The sequence below is a fragment of the Ochotona curzoniae genome, unplaced genomic scaffold, assembly GCF_017591425.1.
Source record: "Ochotona curzoniae isolate NIBS_2020 unplaced genomic scaffold, NIBS_Ocur_1.0 scaffold_3890, whole genome shotgun sequence".
Taxonomy (NCBI): domain Eukaryota; kingdom Metazoa; phylum Chordata; class Mammalia; order Lagomorpha; family Ochotonidae; genus Ochotona; species Ochotona curzoniae.
In genome coordinates, this window is record NW_024467115.1 from 11,761,367 (window position 1) to 11,784,406 (window position 23,040).

The 23,040-nt window shown below is 40.0% G+C and overlaps 1 protein-coding gene across 3 annotated transcripts in view; it reads left to right on the plus strand.

Annotated features, from left to right (window-relative positions):
* Positions 1 to 23,040, plus strand: part of L3MBTL3 (L3MBTL histone methyl-lysine binding protein 3) — a 96,914-nt gene that overhangs the window by 36,437 nt on the left and 37,437 nt on the right. For all 3 annotated transcript variants that reach the window (XM_040965378.1, XM_040965379.1, XM_040965380.1), the window contains 6 exons: positions 898 to 1,002; positions 5,459 to 5,594; positions 6,897 to 6,988; positions 10,268 to 10,419; positions 18,484 to 18,560; positions 22,815 to 22,900. In XM_040965378.1, coding sequence (XP_040821312.1) covers positions 898 to 1,002; positions 5,459 to 5,594; positions 6,897 to 6,988; positions 10,268 to 10,419; positions 18,484 to 18,560; positions 22,815 to 22,900 — 648 coding nt within the window. The remainder of the gene's footprint in view (positions 1 to 897; positions 1,003 to 5,458; positions 5,595 to 6,896; positions 6,989 to 10,267; positions 10,420 to 18,483; positions 18,561 to 22,814; positions 22,901 to 23,040) is intronic.

Genomic DNA, 23,040 nt, shown 5'->3' on the forward strand with positions numbered 1-23,040 from the left:
TAGTTATTTTCCATGACTTTTGGTCTGAGTTCTAAAAGAATGTGTACCTCATAGCTCTGTCTTCCACAGTACTAAGTTTGTGTCTGAGGAGGGGATAATTACACTTGTTGATAAGCAACATACTTGTATATGTACATGTTCTCCCATCCCTGTGTTAAATCAGATGGTGCACAGGTTATCATTTTTTGGACATTGCATTATTATTTAACTTTATGGCTTAGAGATTATTTCATCACAGTTGATTAGTCCATTCATCATTTTTTTAGACTAATACATAGTATTTCATTTTGTCTGTTTCATAGCACTTTAAATTCTTCCTCATGGCTTGACATACACAAGTATTTTTCCCAGTCTCGTACTATGCGCTTTAGTGAAATACCCTTCCACGCTGTCGTTTTGCATGTGTGTGATTACTTGTTTTAGCGGATTTCTTAGAATTGGAATTGCTGAGTTGAAGAGAATGTTTTTTATATAGATGTCATAACATTACTAGAGGTTATACCAGTTTTTCATTCCTGTTAGTGATGCCTGCATGTGTCTGTTTTCATAGAGCCTTGCCAACAGTGTAATCAAACTTTTAGATCCTTACTGCTTGGCAGGTGAAATGTATTTTCACCTGTTAATATTACTTTGTATGACCTGTTATAGATAAGCTTGAGCATCTTTTCATAACAGAGGGGTCGGGTCTGGAAAGCAGTAGACTTCTGTTCCTATGACCCATGTACAATCTTTGTCCATTCTCCAGTGGAGCTGTGAATTGAAGATTTTGTTTTGGATTTGGAGAAGTAAATATATGTGTTTGCTTAAACTGGTCTGTATCTTACAGACAGTGGTTATTCACATTTTTGACGAGGTCTCCTGGATGCTCACTGAAGTGGCTGTCTTTTTGCATTTTAGTATCAATCCTTCCCATATAACAAGAATGGCTTCAAAGTCGGCATGAAGTTGGAGGGTGTGGATCCAGAGCACCAGTCCGTGTACTGTGTCCTCACTGTGGCTGAGGTAAGCATTGCCTCTTGGTTACCTTCAAAATACAGTGGGAATACGTGGCTACAAGCTACAAGAGTAAGCACGTGGCCTTTGCTTGAGTGCTCCTGGCAGTCGGGGCGCTCAGTGTTATGTTAGCGCTCTCTCGCATCATCTTTGTAAAAACGTGTCCTTTGCAGGTCATAGTTTTTCACCTGTGATGGTTTCAATCCTACACAGCTTCAAAGCACTAGAACCAAGCTTTAAACCCAGTCTGCCAGACTCCGTAGCCTGTGCCATACTGTACTGCTTAAACACAGGCTGGCAGAGAGCTATGTTGTTTTTTTGTTGTTGTTGTTGTGTTTTTAATTATTTGGAATTATCTCTGAAGGATTTCACAAAAAAATAAACCCTGTCAGTTCCGTATGACTTAGTTAATGTGTTGCCAAGAACTGTTCGGTTTTAGTTTCCATCCTCCTTTACCAGTCTTGCTTACTTTTCTCCTTCCTTGAGCCAGCGGTTTGTATCTTTTTAAAGCTTCCCCAAACAGCATGGGGTGGTCTTATGAGCTACTTTTCATTATCAGCATCTTTCAGTGTCATAGTGGGCCTGTAAGAAGCTTGGCTCCTGCTAAATAATGTAATAGCCAGACAATGACAATAACAGATAATGGGAAGAAACGATAAAGTGCTGGATTTTAACTAGCCACTAGGGGGTCAAGTACTGACAGATTGATGAGAGAGCAGTTAATTGACACAGAGGGAGTGCCAGAAGACGAGAGCTGGCTAATTGAGGATGCACTCATCTTGGTGGGGGCTGAGAGCAAGGCAGTTCTTGAAATATTACAGAAAGGTCCAGGAAGGGTTTAGGGTTTGGGATACGGCAAGCTTATCTGTGTGGAGGCAGACACTTGAGGAAACATCCTTGACATGGAAGGAAAGTCATTGGCCCAGGGTAAGGAATGGAGGCAGTGAAGTAGGAGGATTGGAACAGGCTGCTGATTGAGCATCAGAGGGTAGCAGTGTTCAGGCACAGTGAATCTGCTTAGTCTACACTTTGTCCTTTGTGGTCATTATGTTCCCTGAGGAGATGCAGTGTTTGGATCCCATGAGCCTTTGCTCAGAATGTGTTGGCTGGTTGATGAGTGTATAACCTCATTCTGTGTGACTCTTGAGTATGTTATTGTTTTGTTAGCACTGAGCTGACAACCAACAGCACTGTGGCTCAGGCCTGAGCATTGCTTGTCTAATGCACACATCTGGCTTGACAGACATGTCACAACCTGCTAGTGCTGACCTGCACAAGGCAGCACTTCAGCTATGTGCTTGAGGGCCATTTTAAGTAGCAGATCTCTTAAGGAAAAGCTCAAAATTGTTGAAAAACATGGCATTAAATACCCAGCCTGGAAGACATTTTTAACTTGAGAGTTGAAGCAAGAAGGCCAGGTGATGTCTTGTCAACCTCAGCTGGGAACATATGCCTTGGACAGCTCATGTATTTTGCCACTGTGTGCATGTTTACAAACACCCGGAATATTATTAGGGGTTAGAAATACATTTCAGTAAGCAAATGACTTTGTGAATATAAAATTTGTGGATAATGAAGATCACTTCCATCTATCTATCTGTCTATCTATATCTATATCTGCATTTTTTTGTTAGCACCACTCATTAGGTCAGGTACATGGCACCTTACAGTGCTTGTGAAAAATGGAGATAGCAGTCTATTTTGGCATGGAAATTTTGAGCTCCCCTGCTGCATAAAAAGATCTCTAAAAAGTTCAGAGAAATGCATAGTGTAGAAAAGCAATCTTGGATTTCAATTTTTTTTTGCACCAGAATAAAATTCTTTTGATTCTGCTTTCTACTAACTTTTAATAAAAATTTTTTTTAAATTATTTGAAGTGCAGGGTGACAGTTATGGGGAAGATAAGAGAGAGAGAGATGTTCAGTTCTGTGGTTCACTTCCAAAAGGCTACAGAAGACTTAATATCTGGCCTTCCCATGGGTGACAGGGCCCCGAGTAGTTGCCATCTTCTGCTACCTTCCTGGGCACATTAGCTGGAAACAGGACCGAAAGTGGAGCAGCGAGGTCTCCCTTATAGAGTTGGACACTCCAAAATGGGATGCCAGTGTTGAAGGTGGCAAATTAACCCATGGCACCCAGTGCCAGCCTCTCTGTGAATATTTTCTAGTCCCCTCGTCTCGGTGTAGGTGAGGTGGATTGTTAATGATGGGCATTTACCAGGAATATATTATAGGAGAATGGAGCAAACATTTCAAAATGTTAGCAAAAAAATGGTTCAGGTGTCAGCAGCTGAGGAAGGGTTAGGTTGATGTGGCTGCTAGAGGCAGTCCAAGTGTGAGATCTTGGAGTTCTCATTGACATTGGGAAGAGGGGTATAATTAGGTGTGTATTGGATAATTGGAAGAATAGGAGATGTCTTTCCAAAATTGGACGCAAACTATTGAAAGCTGCTTAATGAACATGGATATCTGGGGTACAGAGCAGCCTTTTATCATGAGCATCTTCTAATTGAACAGTTGAAGGAAATAAGTTAAAATATTAAAAATGTGAATTTTGATCACTCTATTAAAATAAAGTAAAAAAAAAAAAACCCTGCGAGAATCTGTTTCTGATGGGCATTAGATCTGAGGGACTAGGTGCCTGAGGAGTGGAGATGAAGGGAGTCAAGAAGCCAGGGAAGGTTGGAGGAATTCCCCCTCCCCTGCCCTGGGGAGGGAGCTGGTGGCTGGAATGAGTGCAGGAAGAAGGCAAGGCAGCAGGTGGCATGGGGGAGTAGAATGGAGAGCAGCAGGGTGGTGTGAGGCTGTAACCCCTTCCCCAGGGGTCAGAGATGGAGAGTTTAGGAAAGGTATGAGAGGAACAGGTGAATGAGGTGCTTGTGTGGGGAGAGTAAAAGTATGGGAGACTTGGGAGAATAGAGAGGCTATGAGCCATTATGAGTCACTCAGGGAACTGAACTGGTAAGCCTCACCTAGACCCTGCGTGTGCAAGAAGGGTGCGGGGTGAGGAAGTCCTTGAGCTCTCCCTGACTATGCAGTGGTTGTGCAGGGGATGGCTACAGCTTCTGCCCTTCCGAAGAGATCATCTTTCGCAGGGTTCCCAATATCAGCAATGGTGGGGATGGGAGATGGGAAGTGCAACTTAGGTGTAAGTTTTATATATGATTATACCAGTACACTCTAGTTTTAAAAAGTCACTGATTGAGGAAATCACTTTAAATATTTTGGCAGATGTTCTTCTAGACTTTTCTTTTTACTGTGCATTTGCATATGTATGTGCATGTTTAAGTGTGTACATAAAGGTATGCATTTTTTTTAAAAGATTCATTTATTTTACTTCAACGTCAGAGTTACAGAAAAAGGGAGAGACAGAGATCTTCTATCCACTGGTTTACTCCTCAAATACCCGCAATGGCCGTAGCTTGACTGATCCAAAGCTGGTAGCTAGAAGCTTCTTCCAGGTCACCCACGTGGGTGTAGGGTCCCAAGTCCTCTGCTGTTTTCTCAGGCCACAAGTAGGGAGTTGGATCTGAAGTGGAACAACCAGGACTGAAAGTGGTACCACAGGGCAGAGAATGAACTACATCTCTGCACTGGCCTCTAAATGTGTATACTCATATTTTTACGTATACAGTCATATATACAGAAAAAAAAGTGGATCCCTACATTTTCTGTTTTCTCATCAAGTGACTCATCCTAACATGTTCTACCACTTTAACAGTGTTTTGTAGATCTTTACATGGTAGCCGCTGTATGGCTACCTTGTTACTTTGGGATGAATTGATCTGGCTCTGCACTCCGGCTTCAAGCTTGTGGTACAGGCATCTGCGAGACAGGTGCTCTAGAGGTGGTCTGACATCAGATGTCTGTGGTTCTGCTAGACACATCTGTCTGTGCCAATGGGAAGAAAGCTGAGAAGTTGAACCCTAGGAGCCCGGGGCAGATCATGACCCAGAATGTTCCAAAGTGGAACACTGGAAACGGTTGTACTACATGGGTGATGCAGTGTGAGTTCTTAACCAGCATTCCAGGCAGTTTGTCTCATCTAAGTATGGATTGAGAGAGATTTTGCTTTCTTCCAGCCTAGCTACTGTTGTGATCTGCAGCATTCAGTGTAGGGCCGAACATCCACCCTGGACCCTTCTGAGGCTCGGTGCTTCCCCACAGCTCGCCTTGGTGACATGTGCTGGACACTACAGGAAAGGCAGAGTAGATACGTATTCCTAGGAAGCTGCTCCTCATTCTGCTGTGTGCTCCCTGTGCAGCTGGAGCTGTCGTTAGACCATGGCTCAGCTCTTTTCCTGTAGGATGACTGTCTTGCCTTTGGGTTTTGTCATTCGCCTATTGTTTCTGTTACCATGAAGGAGGGAGGTGTGATTTACACTGTTTTTTGCATTATGTACACAAATACTCAGTTTTTGTTGTTTTGCTTTGTTTAATTGCTTACCCGGCCTTACCTGTTTCAGGTTTGTGGGTACCGGATAAAGCTTCACTTTGATGGCTACTCCGACTGCTACGACTTCTGGGTAAATGCAGACGCTCTGGATCTCCACCCGGTTGGCTGGTGTGAGAAAACTGGCCATAAACTCCATCCTCCAAAAGGTGTGCTCTTTCTGTGGCATGTTTTATGTTCATTAAGATCTTTCCGTTTTAAACATGCAAATTTGAACACTCTAAGAGTGTAGACATCAAGATAATTTTGCAGAGCCCAAAATCAGGCTTATTTTTCAGGTTGAAATGCACATTTGTTAAAGTCAAAAAAAGGAAAGTCATATTCAGTTTGAGAATAACCTGTGTGTATATATATATATCTCCTGATTTGCATACAAAATTACACTCTGTGGCACTTTGAATACAGCTTTTACCTACAGATTTCAGTTATGTGTATATGTACATTTATTTGTAGATGTACATTCGTGAAGAAACTAACTTGAATGAGTTTTAACCAGTATAAACAACTACCTGTTACAGTACTATCAGCAATTACTTTCCTCTAGATTGAGTTCTGTATGTTACTTGTGATTTTTGCATGTTTCACATTCACAGCAAGTTCTAAGAACAACTCTCATCTTTGTCAGTTTCTAATGTGTTTTTGATCTCAGGACTATTTCAGTGAACAAATAGTCCTTGGTTGTAAGGGGGAAAAATAATGGAGGATTAGTATTTTGAGGGAGCTGAAATACTAGCCAAAAATAGAAAAGATGAGGCTTAAAAAGAAACTCTTTAGATATCTGCACAAACTTATGTTGAATTTATAATTAATATATTCCCTGGTCTTTTCATGTTGCTTTCGACTTTATTGAAGAGAAAAGAGACCACATTAACAGATAAAGTGCTCAGATTTTAAGGAAAGGTTATCTTTAATGTGATTGTGAACATTGAGGCAAGGGTATTGCCTTTTGCATAATTTACTAGTTATCCTTATTTCCTGAACCTTAAGTAGTCATTTTTGTGTTGCTAAGCCAAAATAGTTTTAATACTATATACCTGTTTAATACTAAATACCTGTTTTAATACTATTCTTTCAGCCTTCCTGCTTGTTCCTTCATGTATGCTAGTCTCTCCAAGTAGCATAGGTTACCAAGAATCAAGAAATCAGCTACTCCAAGCCAAGAGTTTATAACTGTTAAGGAAATACCCTGATTATTAAAAACATAAAAAAAATCTGAAATGGTATTTGCTTCCTTATTTTTTCCTTTTCCTTCTATCAATTACTATTCACTTGGATTTAAAAATGTATATATGTTTGTCTTAAATATAAAGAATTGTGGATTAAACTGCATTTGTTTAAAAATCATTGCTTGATTTTAGTATGTAAAAATTACAGATAGAAGTGGAACTAGAAAACATAAGTGTAAGACATCTTGATATTTTACTGAGTCTGTGTATATTTGCTCATCCTAGGATATAAAGAAGAAGAATTTAATTGGCAAACCTATCTTAAGACGTGTAAAGCTCAAGCCGCGCCCAAGTCCTTATTTGAAAATCAGAACATAGTAAGTACATCCTAACCAAAGGATTTATTTCTTAACTTTTCGTTTTAAATTTACTTCTTAAACTGTTAAAGATGGTTTCACACCTTTTGGGGGAACAGTGTGATGTTTCAGTGCAAGTATACAACACACTAATGACACTAATTACCCCTGCCTTGTCACTGTCTTCTGATTGGCTCCTTGGAGCTCTTCTGTTTGTCCAGAAAGCACATGCCACCTTTTCTTCATTCGTTTATCTGGTGATGTGAACACCTCAGTTGATGACATAGTTTATATGTTGTGAATAAGCAGACAGTAAGCATGGTGATGAGGCACTGTTTTGATATAATGATTTGTGTAGTAAACATGGTGATACAGGTATCATTTTAATATAGTGTTTTCATTTCTTTTGGATATATACCCAATTGTGAGATTGCTGGATCATGTGGCAGTTCTATTTCTGGTGTCTTAAGAGCTCTCTACAGTTTTCCAAAGTGGCTGTACTAATTTACATTCCTGCCAAAGGAGGTGTCTGAGAATTCTTTCTTTACATACTCGCCATCAGTCCTCACTTCTTGTTTACTTGATGATAGCCATTCTAACATGTGAGATGGTAATCTCATTATGGCTTTAATTTCTTTGGCGGCCAGTGGTATTGAACATTATTTCATGTAGTTGTATTCCTTGTTTTGTGAAATATCAGTTGATGCCAATTGATGTCCATTTCCTAATTAGATTTTTGTTTTTTAGGTCCTTTTATTCTGGTTTTTAATCCTTTGCCAGATAGTTTATAAATATGTTCTTGCTGTGTTGATTGTTCCTTCATCTTGTTGACTGTTTCCTTTGCTGTACGAAAGCTTCTTGGTTTGACATAAGCCTTTTGTCTAGTTTTTAGTGCCTGTGTTTTTGGGGTCTTACTCAGAAATGGTTGGGTACATTAATATGGGGTGTCTTGAAATTTTTGTCCTCTAGCAGTTTCATAGTATCAGGTCTGTCATCATTTTGTGTTGACTTTGCATATGATTAGAGGGATCTGATTTTATGTTTTTTGTTTTTGAGTGTTACATAGTGTAAATTCCTAGTGATAGCAAAGAACTATCATAAATTTTATTGCCTTGGTAAATAGAATGTTCTTATGTTAATTAACTTAAGATTAGCTTAAAATCTCTGTGAACAAAAATTATTTTATAGCCAAATTGTAGTTGCTGTTTTATTGAATAGCTCAAAGCAACATAGTACCACAGGCACATGTAACTTACAACTAAAATGCATAAAGTTGTAATCGGGCTCTTGTTCTCACCCGTTCCTTAGGAGAGTTATTCGGATGGGATTCCCAGTGTGAGATGGAAGCACCCTGTTTTCCTGTATATGCAGGCGATTGTTAGATTTACCTGCAGTCCACCTCATAGATCAATTTGCAGTATAATAGAGGCAAAGTCTGGATGTATGTGCGTTTTCTACTTCTTTACCTGCATTGCTACCTTCCATTATGTGTCCCTCTGTTAGCATCTCTGAAAGGACCTTGATACATGTTAGACCCCTCTTTTATTCAAGCTCTGACCTAACTGAAGGAAGTAGAGGACAGGCTGGGAAATTAGAGTATCCTGCTTGGTTCTGGGCTCTAAAGTTCCCTGTTGCACTCCCTAAGCCAAAGGAGCACTGGCCCCTGTTTGATGTACCTGCTGGTCCAGAGACCTCTCAAGAGTTAACTGTCTCTTTTCTGTGATTGACCAGGCAGGCGATGGTGGGAGATTGTAAAGAGGCAGTGGTGTTTCACTAAGAGGGTTCTCTCCTGATGAAAATTAACACCAAGAATGTAGGAAAACGTGCTCACCTTGCCCCAGAACTCTTCCCTTTGGGAAACAGTATTAACCAGCTGTTAATGTCAGTGGAAGAGCTGATAAATCTTCTGCTTAAATTGAACACAAACCAGGTTGAATGAAAAGGTGGAGTATACTGTGTGTGTGTGTGTGTGTGTGTGTGTGTGTGTGAGAGACGTTTTTATTTGAAAACATCGTAATAGAAAGGATGCTTAGTTACCAGGTTGGGAAAACTACGTGTCAGTAGATGTTCAGTGGCAGGGCTTACTCCTAGGAAGAAGTTCAGAGAGGTGAAAACTTGGCAGTTGGCTGCACCTGCTGACTTCCACTTCTCTGCAGGTGGCTTCAGTCTGCGACTGGACTACCCTGAACAGGCTGTTAAGTTCTGCTTTATTGCTAACATAAAACTTTACTTTGGCCTCTGAGTGGTAATTTTTTTCTTTCTAGATTTCCCCACCTCAGAATATTCAAGTACTTATGGTCTTACCTCTGGAAGTAAAAGTTTGGATTTAAATATGCACTGAGAATTGCTACCTAGCATTAATACCTGTTCCTTCACTTCATACAAGGCTTACTCTAATGTAGTTAGATAAATGACTACCTCCATTTTCACAGTGATGGCTGTGTAATTACGATAAAATGACAGAGACCATTGATTTTGTTTAAAGTATTTAATGCTTGTGTATGTCATTATGAATAGAAGTATTTCTAGAATGCTAGACATGACTACATGTTTTGTGAGTTGCGTAATTGAAAGCCAAGCACACTAATGTGAGATTTAGGTGTTTTTTTTTCTCACAGAAGAATGTAGGGTTGTTCATATATTACCATATCTCCAACCTGTGCTCTTATGGAACTTCTGCTGTCTTTGTTCATGTCCCAGTTGGCTGGTAATCTGTGGATCTCCTTACATTAGGAGCTATTTTGAATGGCTGTCTATTTGTCTATTTTCAGCCAGTTCTGTGGTTATGAATCTCAAAAGTATGTGTGGTGTGAAGTTAAAGTTGTAGTGCTTTGCAGCCTTCTCCGCGTGAAGATGACCTACTTTCAGTACTCTTTTGAGAGAGCTTTTCAGAGCAGGGAGTGGATTTATGTTGACTGATGTACATCCTTAACTTGATTAACTGCATCTTTTCAGTGATGTAACATTTACGGTTGAATCTAAAAGAGAAGGCCAAAATGTGGCATTAATGGTGAGCAACGCTCTAGCTAAGGTACCAAGCCACACAGTAAAATTATTTTAACGTCTGTCTATGTGTGGGTATTTTGGTTTTGAGCCTCAAATAGTTAATGGAGAGTAGAATTAGGGCTTTATTTTTCTGCTGCTTGTAGGAAAGTATGCAGTGAAACTGGGGCATAATTTTTAATTTACATAAATATGGCAATAGATGCTGAGTCTTTGTGTAGAAGGGACAGTGTGTATACAGTTGTTGCTGTCAGCAAATGTGTGCTTCTCTCTAATTAAATCTCTGTGTTTCCATAGACAGTGATCCCATCAGGCTTCCGGGTTGGAATGAAGCTTGAAGCTGTAGACAAAAAGAATCCTGCGTTCATTTGCGTTGCCACGGTAACAGATATGGTGGACAACCGTTTCCTGGTACATTTTGACAACTGGGATGAGAGCTATGACTACTGGTGAGACATTTTCCAGTGCTGTGTGCTTTTTTCCAATGTAACATCCATGTAGATGAACCATGTCTGTGATTTAAAAACCGTGATAATGCCAAACTTTTTTCCGTTGTAAATTCTTAATATTTTTGTCTATTCCATAGTCCCATGTATTCCTTCATAACAGCCTTTAATGCCAGTCTGTGGTTTGCATTTTGGTCGATTTCTTTGTGGAAGTGAAACTTGCACTTTCCTCCTCCCCAGTGTCACACATGTAACTGCACAAATCTCACACGTTCCCCTTTGTCTAAGGGTCTGTGTCATTTTTGTAGGGACATTTTCATCTTTCTTTTGCATGTACTTTCCCAGTAGCTAATTTAACCACTCATAGTAGTTGAATGCAAAGATAATATTTAAGGAATATCGCTTTTAAACCTTGGGTTTTCTTTGCATATGATGTTGCATAACTGGTATAGGCAAGCTGTAGAATTATTTAACTGAAATAACTAAAACAAAGCCTTCACATTTGTATTAAGCTGTTGAACTAAGAGGTTTCCCAACCTAATTCATGTTCATTAATTACTACAATTCAGTGTTTTTTGGTGAACCACAATATTCACTTGTAGAGAACATCTCAAATGAAGCTACCTTACAGAAATAACAAAGCTGTATTTATAAAATACAGCAAAAATTATGGTATTAAATATTATAAATAGGAATAAATTTTAGAAAAGCTTGATTGTACTTTTTAGAATACTTCTGTTTAAGTATTCATGTATACTAAATAGCAATTATTTCTGTTACTCATTGAATTGGATTCTTAGATATTTAGTAGTTTTATTTACATAACTTAAAAAGAAAGGCGGCATGAAATATTTAAAATTTGTTTGCTATTTAGATTTGTTTTTGGCAATGTGATTATGTGAATCCAGGGTCTTTTTTCTTATTTTTAATATTGCTTACATAGTTGAGAGGAAGGCATGCCCCTCTGGGCCTCCAGGAAGGGTGGGGAGAATGCTATTCAGACTTAAATGCTTTCTGTTACAGACTTAAGTTCTCCCAGTCTGTGCTTTTAAAAGAGTGAAGAATTTAGATAAATCATTCTGTGATTACATTTCAGAGATGTATTACTTTTGAATATTTTATTTTCTCCAGATTTTTGTTCTGGAAATCTTAATTTTTCTTCAGAGCACATCTTTGTATTCATTTGTTACAGGGATTTCTGTTTAAATAAAATTCCAAGCTGATAAGAAAGTATAATAATACAGTGGTAATCTGTAGCCTTTAGTTAGCTTCAGCAATTATCAACCTAAATCCAATATTGTTTCTCCTGTATTCTTAATTTCTAATCTCCTAAGAATGCTTTTAAAAACATTTCTAAATCACAGCTCTTTTGAATATTGTGAATGCTATCTTCTAAAACTGGGGATTCTTTTTTGTTCTTTAAATACAGCTCTTAATATTTAACTAGCATCCTTAACCATTTCTCCCAGCTGTCTCAGCATTTTGTCGGTTGTAGGTCTAAGTAAGGGGCATACTTTGTGATTGTTTTGATGTTCCCTTGGTCTCTGATAATTTGCACTCCCTGCTCTGCTTCCCTGTTGAGTCTGGACTGGCTGATTGAATCCTTGCCATATTATTTATTGTATTCTTTTCTTGTAGTTCAGATTCATTGGTGTTTTATTTAAAATTGCCTATGCTTATTTGAATAGCTAGGTAGAGGGGAAATTTTTAAATTGAAAAATAGTCTGTATCTGTCCCAGGGTAAAGCTGTTTCCTTCTTTTCTTGGTTCCTGGCCGGTGATTGTGGCAGTGCCAGGGAGAGGACCTGGATCCTATCCTTTCATGCATAAACAATCCCAAAGCAATTATTAGCATGTACTGAAATGAGAATCTTGCTGTTAAAGTTCTGTTTTATTTGGGCAAAATTTTTAAGTTTATATGAATTGTACAAAATGGGTGAATATTAGCTTATAGTCTCATACGGTATGGTGTTGTAAAGGTGTAAGATACTTATTTGGCCATTTATCGCCAAATAATTGGATTTATTGCCGTTCAAAATACTCTCCCAGGGGGGTGAAGAGGTAGTCTAGGAGAATTTGTTGCATTCACTTTTTTTTTTTATGCCGGAAGTCTAGGAGACGATTAAGAAGGATCCTGGATTATTTTCCAGGAAGAAAGTGGGAAAATAATAATTTTTTAAAAGTTTGATATGGCACTTTTGTGGCACAAACTACTATAATTATTTCTAGGTTGGAATGAACATTGATGATTACTTTTACTGTTAACTATTGGATTAAATCTTATTGTTAATTGTCAAAAAATGAAAATTGCCTAAATGTACTGGTACTGGAATTTCTCTAGTTTTACTAAATGCAATATTCTTTGATCTTTGAGTTTTGGAATGGTTTTATCATAAATGAATTAGGCACATAATGGTAGTTATAGATTGAGTTCCCTTTCTTAAAATAAAGCAGTATGAAAATGAAATTTTTTCCTATTGAATGAAATAGTGAACCTGTATTTCTTTCTTCCTTGGTAGGAATTTGACAACACATGTATGTTTCTTTACAGTTCAGATGCCATAGGTTTAGCTGTAGTTAAATCATTTCTTCTGGCCAAAGAGAAGTGTGATGAAAATATGGGCAAGTTTGAAATAGTAGTTTCATGAAAGGAAAAAGGGATATATTTTTAAAAAATTTGCTTCTGTTGGTTTTTCTGTATTCTTACTGCTGATAGTAACTGCTTTGTCCCCTTGACGGTCATTGTACCTAGGAGTATTCCTAAGTATCATGGTATATTGGAACTCCGACTGTTAAGAGTTAGCAGGGAAGTGAGCACGGTGGGGTGTGGCCGTTCTCTTGCGCTGCATTCACAGCCATTTGCTCCCTTATTTTCCCTCTGCCTAAGGCAGGGTCTCTGGGAAGAAGGCTTTCTTTTAAGAAATGTTGTTTCTTGTCTTTTGGCCTCCAGGAAGGTGTGATGTGACAGCAGGATGTTGCATAATGCTAAATAGGAAGGCTTAAATGAGTAAGATTGCAACTTGAGACACCTTTGGTTCCATTTTGGTATATGAGTCTAGGTATAAATCAGCAACAAGTGGTATGAAAAACAGAAGCATTAAATTAGTGAATTAGAGCAGACCTGGACTGGGACGTTTTCTTGATTATGTAATATTCAAAAGTCTCCATACAATGGTACTGAAACGTTTGTATCATGTTGTCAGTTTCTTTACGTGGTGTCACAGTTAGTAGGCTTGTCATTGTTTGACGGCATCTTAGAAGCACTGGTAATAGGAGAATTTAGACATGGGCAGTTCTGAACTTCAGCCCTAGGAGGCTCTATGATCTGCGGGTGGGGAGAAACACACGCCACTGTCCGGGCTGCGTGGTGGGTGCTGGTAGATGATACACGTTATCAGAAGCAACCACTTGCTGTCTGCGGTGGCTCATGGAGAGGAGGCCTAGGTCAGACTCATGGGAGGGTCCTGAACGGTGGTGGGAAGAAGGGGTTTGAGCAGCACCACAAAGGGCAAGAAAAGTGAGCACTTAGATGGTAAGTTGAAAAATGGCTTTGTCAAAGATAGCACTAGCATATGTTTTGGTCAGAGGATGGGGAATGGCAAGGTAATTTATTCTTCAGCTCTTCTAAACCTCAGCTGTCTCCCTTTGCAAAAGGAGTTGTTAATAATGCTTACCTCGTCAGCTGTAAAGAGTAAGTTTTAGGGACAGAAGACATTTTGCAGTAGTTGATGAGATAGGAGGGACATTCAAGCCGAGCATGCCCATTTTCGAGGGAGTGGACTTGAGGGAGGGGTCCCTCAGCCGGAGGGAGGCCTCTGCAGAGGAAGAGGGCAGAGGGTGTCAGAACCTGGATTTTGATGGCACCAGGTCTCTTAGGATGGGCTCCCCTTGCTAAGGCATTAACTCTTACATGTCTCAGCCTGGAGAAAAAGAATATGTGACAGCAGGGTGATGAAATGGCAGCACCTTGCGCTTTGCTAAGTAGTCCCTGGGTTGATGGCAGGTTTTAAACGGAAAGTAAATGAATACTGTTCACCACAGCTACTGTGGAATAGGGGATGGGACCCCAGTGAGGGGTGCGGAGTGTACCTAGCTGACTCACCCAGAGGAGGTCTGGCACAGAGCAGGAGGGGCCATGAAGTGCTAGCAGGTGGCAGGGGAAGTCGGTACTGGTTTTACATCAGTAGAGCAATGCTATGAGTTTAGGAGTAGGAGAAGCCAAGTGTCCTGTGTTTCCTCAAAGAATCTAAAGCATTATTGCTTGAAATGACGGGGCTTCGGCGTTCCCCTTAAAGCCACAGCTTGACATGCACTCTTTGACTCTCTGCCTGGGTGTGCAGAGCCCGGCCTGTGTGTATTACTTTGTTTAGCTTTTTAGCTGTGACTGATAGTATTAGGATTCTGTGTCTTCATTCCCAATGTTTGGGAAAATCACTTAACCTCTTTGAGATTCCGTGAAATGGTCTTCAGATCTGCGCACTTTATCCATCTGCCATAAACAGTTTTCATTATTTCGTTGGCTTCTGATCCTTTCAAGACTTTTTAGTTTCGGTCTGATTTGGATGTTGGCAGCTTTCATAAGTAATGCACACTTTTGTGAAATGAACTTTTAAACAGTTTTTTTGAAAAAGTGGGGGCTTCTGTGACATAAACAGAAACTCAGAACAGTAATCAGTGACTTGCCAAGCTTTTTTTTTTTGTTTAATTGGTTGGTCTTCATTCTATTTCTTTGCAGTTACATTTCTGAGTTTGAACACTAGATGGGACTAAGAGATGACTTGTTTCACAGTGGGAGCAGGAAGGATTTCACAGCTTTCCAGTTTTCTGAATGAAGTGTAGTTTGCTTATTGAGAGTGTATGAGAGTATTTCAAAAACATGGATTTAAAGATATGTGTTTTATTTTGGTGCAAAAATATTCTCATAGTACATGCATGGAAATGTGTATTATAAAAAAAGTTTTGCAAGAATTTCAAAACATTATATAAATTATAAACTCAGACTTTTAATTCAACTTTTCATGAGCTTTTAGTGGTAACCTCTTCATGTAAAGCAGGTGAAAGTGGAGGTGTTTTTATCTTTGTGGTGATGGTTTTCATATTTATGCCAGATGATGATTTTGATCATATTTAGGTATTAATAGAAGTACTATTAGTTTAAAAAGTGTAGGAATGAAAATAATTTCCTTAATTACAGATAGAGAAATCAGAATTAGTAATATTTAAAGTTCTTGGGCCCGGCGCGGTGGCGCAAGTGGTTAAAGGTCCTCGCCTTGCACGCCCGGGATCCCATATGGGCACCGGTTCTAATCCCGGCAGCCCCACTTCCCTTCCAGCTCCCTGCCTGTGGCCTGGGAAAGCAGTCGAGGACGGCCCAAAGCTTTGGGAACCTGCACCCGCGTGGGAGACCTGGAAGAGGCTCCTGGCTTCGGATCGGCATAGCATCGGCTGTTGCACTCACTTGGGGAGTGAATCATCGGATGGAAGATCTTCCTCTCTGTCTGTCCTCTCTGTATATCTGCCTTTCCAATGAAAAAATAATAAAAATAAATTTAAAAAAATAAATAAATAAAGTTCTTACCTGGAAGTAATATATAAGCCTGCAAATAAGTATAAAAACTAATCTGCTTAGAGTTAGAATGGAAAAATCAAACTAATGTCACTTTTTCTTTCGTGATGCTGTATAAATACCCTTCTCTAAAGTAAAGGCCATTGAGAATAGTCCATAACAAGGATTATTGCTGAAGGGAAAAAGAATACTGGACATCGGTTCTGTAAAGATTTGTTTTCACAGTTTACAACAAAGTTCACCTTATGGTATTATGTGAATACCTTTTTCTATGGAATAAAGTGAGGGTTGTAGTTGTTACTGGGAGAGTTTAACCTGGTGCGTTTTCCTCTCCTGTGACCCCCTCCTGCCATCCCCCTGAGCAGGTACCTCGGGGGAGAAACCATCACTGTGCAGGTGAGGGTGTTTTCCACTGCAGTGAGTTCTGGGAAAAACCAGCTCTGTGGGCAACACTCACTGTGCGTGACCGCCGGCCCCGCCCCTCGAAGGGCTGGCTTGGGAGGTGGCGGCCGCACGCTCATCTCATCATTTGGAGCATTTCTAAGAAAGGCCTTTGTGTTTTACTGCTCTTGTGTTCCCTGCCTTGCTGCAGAATTTCAGCTCTGCTGATGATTCTAGATTTGTATTTTTACCAGGAACTTGTCCTTAAGCTAAAGCTTTTGTGTGCTTTATCTTTTTGACGTCTTAACTTGCTTGTAATCAGGGTTGTTCATTCATGTGAAGTGTCAAACTGTGTTTACTGTCTGTGCCATCCCAGAAGATGGCGGCCATGTTCTTCTGCCACCTGCCACAACCCATGTAACTGCTCGACAGCTTCACTTCAGTGACACCTGATGTGAATCTGTGAGCAAATTTTCTGGATTTGAGTGTCAGATCAGTTATTCATAAAATATGTTCCTAAAATATAGTCATGGAGTGGTATTACACTATCAGCGGCAGTTTCAGCAGCCCACATGGGCACCAATTTGAAACCTGGCCGTTCCACATCCAATCCAAATCTGCTGATGCACCTGGGAAAGCAGTGATGATGGCGCAAGTGTGTGCACCCCTGCACCCTCATGGGAGACCCAGTAGAATTCCTGGTTCCTGGCTTTGGCTTACCCAGCCCCAGTTGTGGCAGCCATTTGGGTGGTGAACAAGCAGGTGGACGACTGACCTCTCTCTGTTATTCTGCCTTTATTGGAATAAATCAGTAACAACAATAATTAAACATAGTCACTTGTTATCTTCAGCCCCTACAATGCCAGCCGTCATGAGCTCTTACCAGAGCCTCTGAACATCTCTTATCTCACTTCTGAGGTCACTTGTCTGCATCACGTAGAATTTACCTTAAAGCATAAAGTTGGAGTTAGTGACTCCTCTGCCTGAAAGCTCCATAGTGATGTTGTCCTTTGCCTGCTCTAAATGTCCAAGACTCACTGTGGCCTGAAGGCCCTTTCTGACATTTCCTGTCCTCCTGCCTTGCCCTATCTCTTCCCACTCCGACATGGTTCTCCAAGGCTCACAACTCATAGTCCTTGTTTGCTGCCCCCTCCGCCAGGAATAGTTGATTTCTATGTGTTTGAGTGACTAGGTTCCCTCTTCAGTTCTGTCAGGTCTTTGCTCCCGTGTTGCCTTATCTTCAGTTTGTTGTGACGAGGCTGCATACAGCCATGCCTTGACACTGTCGCATTTGGTTCTTCCCTTCCTCTGTCTGCATAGCATTGCACCACCAGAGTCTGTATTTGATTTTTCGCTCATTATTCCCTCTATACTCCTCAGGGCCAGGAAGGGAGGAACTTATTTGCTGCTGTGTTGACAGGGACTGTCCTAGAACCTGATGCATCAAAAACACTCGGTGATTGGGTGAAACATATCCCGTTTTTACATGAAGAAGACACATAAAGCAAGTATGCATATTAGGCACAAAGAATCAGATATTGCATATAAACCAAGTATGCATATTAGGCACAAAGAATCAGATATTGCATATTGATTAAGACCTTTGAAAACATGTATGTCAGACTGTGATAAAAATGACAGAGGGGGAAAAGAGAAGGACTTTGTCCAGTACTTGCTTTCTGTCATTGTATTGGGTAACAGGAATCACATTGATTTTAACTAATGGAGTTTCTTTCCTTTCCATGTTTGCATTGGAGATGCTGAAGTAATTTGACTTCCTGTTTACCCTTAGTCTGTTCTTTCACAGGATTTTTGTCTGTAAATATTCTGAATTGTAATGATGCTGTCTTGAAACATTTACTGTATTTGAAATTACAGAGCACAACAGAATTTGTCAAGTGAAAATGATATTTGTCTAAAACTAATAGAGATCTACTTGGTATGAACACATTAGAAGAGTGAAATATCCTTTGGTATAGCAGGTTTTTTTTCTCCAAAATAAATAGTGGAAAATGGAGCTATGTGGAAACTGTTCATGGTCTCCAATTAACTTTCCTTTTTAAGTTTTCCTATTAACTGTTTATGCTGATGCTTACAGTGTTGAATTTGTTTTCCCTACAGGTGTGAAGCATCCAGTCCACACATTCATCCAGTTGGTTGGTGCAAAGAACATAGACGAACCCTCATTACTCCCCCAGGTTTGTGTTCATTTGGTGTCTCATATTATTTGTGTATTTCGACAGTCTGCACACTTTATCTGTAATGGACCCAGTAGTCTGTATCTTAGGTTTTGCTGGCTATTCATTCTATGTGATAGCCATTCTGTGTCCTAGTCATCTTATTCAGGTGTGGTGTAGCAGCAGCTGTGGACAGTACCTAACAAGTAAATGTGGTCACGTGGCAGGAAGGCCAGCTGATCCGTACTGTCCTGACGCTTTTTGTACCTTCAAACTTATAAACTTCAGCTTAGTCCCTAGCAGAGTCTCATATTTTTTTTCTCACTTCTCAACTTGAAATTCAATTCTAGACCTTGAGTATTCATGTAATTATGGTACTTATTTAAACATATCACCTAATATAGAAGTGAATTCCTGTAATTGGGTAAATACGGAAACATGGCTATGGGAAACGCAGCAGTTGGGGATGGAGCGTAACTGCAGGTGTCAGGGTCAATTCTAGCAGAAGCATGATGTTCAAATTTAAGCAAGAGGTTGGTGCTTGAAGTTGTTTGTTATCTTAGAGCTTGCTCATTTGCTTTTCCTCTTTCGTTTGAGGCTCGTAGTACCCAAATAGGTTTTGCGTGTGTATGTCAGTGGTACCTCTCTGTTCTCTGCTGTTTTCCAAAGGACCTTCTGCTGTCTGACTGGGGGCTATAGAGGCTTCCTGACTTGTGAATTTGCTCACTGGCAGGGGGCAGTGTAACTGCTAACAAATAGTGACCCTGTTTCATGTCATTTTGAGCTTTTTTTCATGTACTAAGGAATTTTGTGGCAGGATAGTAATGATTCTGTAGTCCATAGTGGAAACCACTGAAGTATTTTTGTTTTAGCTCTCATAGGTCCTGTGACAAAACCGTAGCGGTTGGTGATTGCAAAGCTGCCTGTCTGGTACTACTACCATCTAAATGGCAACAATTCCTCCACCTTTTTTTTTTTTTTAAGATTGTTTATTTGAAAGGCTGAGTTAGAGATGGGGAAGAGGCAGAGTAAGGGAATTTCCATCCACTGGTTCATTTTCCAAATCACAACAGTGTTTAGAACTGGCCCAGTCTGAAGCCAGGAGTCAAGAGATTTTTCTAGTTCTCCCATGAAGGTAGAGGGGCCCAAGCACTTTGCCATGCGCTTCTGCTTTTCCAGGCCATTAGCCGGGGCCTAGATCAGAAGTAGGAACAACTGAGACTTGAACTGATGCCCTTATGGGATGCTGGTCTTGCAGCTGCAAGTTTGTCCATTACACCACAGGGCTGATGTCATCAATAATTATTTTACCCTATTTGGTATCAGTCACTTCTTTCCATGTGATTCTTTTTGGTTCCTTGAAGACATCTGATATGTAAATAATGAAGCCGTGAAAAAACAGGGTTGTATACCTCAAAGTGATTAGAATGCTGAAGTCTATATCACATATACTTGATACAGTAAGGACGTGTACATGCAGACTTTAAAAACCTGCCAAATAAAGAGACCGTTTTGGGCCCATGCTGATGTGACTCTTTGTTCATGAGAAATAGAGTGTGTTTCTCAAGCCCCTCTTCCTCAAAGCAGATTTCTGACTCTGCCTTTGGCCTGTAGAGAGGATCCTCACCACGTGCACCATGTTCTCTGGGTGCCTGCTCTTCCTCAGCTGTTTCATGGATGACCCCAGCCCACTAGCAGCACCAGTGGCCTGTCTCTAATGTCTCTTTCATAAAGTAGAACATTTGCCTGTTAACACTATTTGTCTCTTAAATTATCTTAAGTTATACCTTAATATCCACTTTTTTTTAAAAGTTTAAAGTGAAATCAGAGCTAATTAGATCAGTCTTCACAGATTGTTTACTTTAAGCCTTATTTATTAATTTGTTTGAAAGGCAGGAGCATGCTCTTCCTTCCACTTGTTCACTCCCTACTGGCTGTGACAGCTAGGGCCGAGCCAGGATGAGAGCAGGAGCCAGAAGCTTCATCCGGATCCGTCTCAAGCTCCTGCTGCAGTTTTGGCTGCTTCTCCCAGTCCCTGATCAGTGAGCTGCATTGAGTATGGAACAGCGGTGACTTGAAGCAGCACTTGTATGGGATGGTAGTATTGTCAGCAGGCTTACCTACTATGCCACAACACCAGCCCCTCTCTTAACAGTTTAACACTTTGTCGTTATATTTCCCCAGAAAAACTTTATTGCCCATCTGCAACAGTATGTGTGTATAGACATCAGTTTTGTGTAGCAAAGTGATTTGTTTAAAATTTGTTAATTTATGTAAGATAGGCATCTTAAAAATAACGTTGTAGAGTTACATGCAGAATATCTTTGAAACATGCAGAACATGCAGAAATATCTTTGAAAATTCACTTTTCTGCATTTTGCTTTGAAACCGTTTCAGCAGTTCATGAAAGGTACAAAGAGTGTAAAACTTTCTGCACCCTTGGCCCAGAGACATATTGGAGTTTGTTAGTTGTCTAAATGGTGCTTCTTCTGATAAAAGGATCAGAAGTTGCATTTGAGTGTCCCTCTAGCCTCCTTCTGTTAGACCCACTTGACTTGTGTACCTTACTGTGTTTGGAGATGGATTAGTTACTTCACAGGTCATGACTTAATTAGAGTGTGTTTGGCACTGCCTTGCGATTAGAACCAAGGGATGCATTTTGGCAGGATTATCACGGATGTGGCACTGTGTCCACTGCATCCTTTCAGGAGGTATGTGATGGCACTGGGTTTTTTAATTGAGTAAGATGTTTTAGGGGTGTCTACTAATGTAGCTATTTTTTTCTCTGTCGTAAGTGTTTTGGAAGAGATCTTTTGTGATACACATTCTCATTATAATGTACTAGTTTTAGCATTCACTGATATTTTTAGTATGAATTATAATGGCAGTTGATAAACAGCTTTGCACATTTCATCATTCCCTAGTCATAATTAGTTTGATACTCTTCTTCAAAGATTAATTTTCTCAACTTCCTATTTGATTTATGTGAACACATAAACTGAAAGTCAGATTTACAGAGGGAGGCAGGGAGATGTGTATGGGAGAAGCCTTCAGCTGCTGGTTCATTCCTTTAATTGCTGCAACAGCTTGGGCTGGGCCAGGCAGAAGCCAGGAACTTCTGGGTCTCCCAGTTGGGTGTAGGGGTTCAATCAGTTAAACCATCCTGATAGAGAGCTGGATTAGAAGCTGAGTAGCTGGAACAGGAATCAGCACGCTTTGGGTGCTGCGCCATGAGCTACAACCTGCTCTGTAGCAACACTGGCCCCAGGCTGCTGGTTTTTTTTTTTTTTTAATCAGTGAGTTACAATCTGTTTCTCCCAGAATTCCTCAGATGTCAGCCAGTGGGGGCCCCTCCTGACCAATTCTAACATGCTTTTGACATGAGACCATTTCTTGAGACATCTTGCAGTGTGACTCAGGAAGGCTTGTGTTGCGGCTTCCCTGAGCTAACCCACTGCACGTTGTTTCTCCAGGCATCCGTGCTTCCTGTTAGCTGGGAATGGCTTTGAGATGGGATGTGTGCTCCTTCTGGGATGTTGCTGCTTGTGAACTTGTCAATGAAAATATTTAGAAAAATGTGCAACAGTTTCCTAGTCTTGAATACAATGACAGTAGCTCCAGCTCACGGTTGACACATTTAGCCTTTTCCTAAGCTTTTCTCAGTGAGAAACACTGGATTCCATTGCTCCCAGTGTACGTGAGGTTTTCTTAGTGCTTTTAGCTAGCGAGTTTCCCACTCTGCTGGGCACCATAAGCCCTGTTCTTTCTTACCTCATTTATTTTGGGCTCTGCAAGAGAAAGGGGGAAATAGGTTCTTTCATATGAATGCTCTCAATTCAAATGTGCTGCACTCTTTCTGTGTATTTCTGTGTTATGGGTCAATAACTTATTTTTTATCTTTGCATTTATGATAACTATGCATTTTGTGTGTGTGTGAATATAATACAGTTATGTGTATGATTTTCTTGAATGAATCGAAAGAAAATCGTAAAGGATATTTGTGTGTACCTGTCTTGTGCATGGCTATCCTTACTTTCTGGTGTAACTTATGCATTCATACATACATATATCAGTATATGCAAAATTTCTATCTAAAAATAAGTAAATCATGATTATGGTGACAGATTTGTTATTGCAAACAGTTCTGGGTGAGTAGGTTAAAATTATGTGCATGTAAATATAGTTTCCTAGTTATTGATATCTCAGTGTAAGTGTTGGTATTTCACAGTGCTTACATAATAATTTATGATTCTTCATTTGCATTTTTCCTCTTAGGTTATCCAAATGTAAAGCATTTTTCTTGGGATAAGTATTTAGAAGAAACCAATTCTTTACCTGCTCCTGCACGAGCTTTCAAAGTGGTAAGATAATTCACTGCTGTAAATACTGTCATTTATTCGATTTTTAAAAAATTTATTTTTTCATTAGAAACTCAGATTTATGGAGAGAAGGAGAAATAGACCTTCCATCTGCTGGTTCACTTCCCAAGTGGCCACAATGG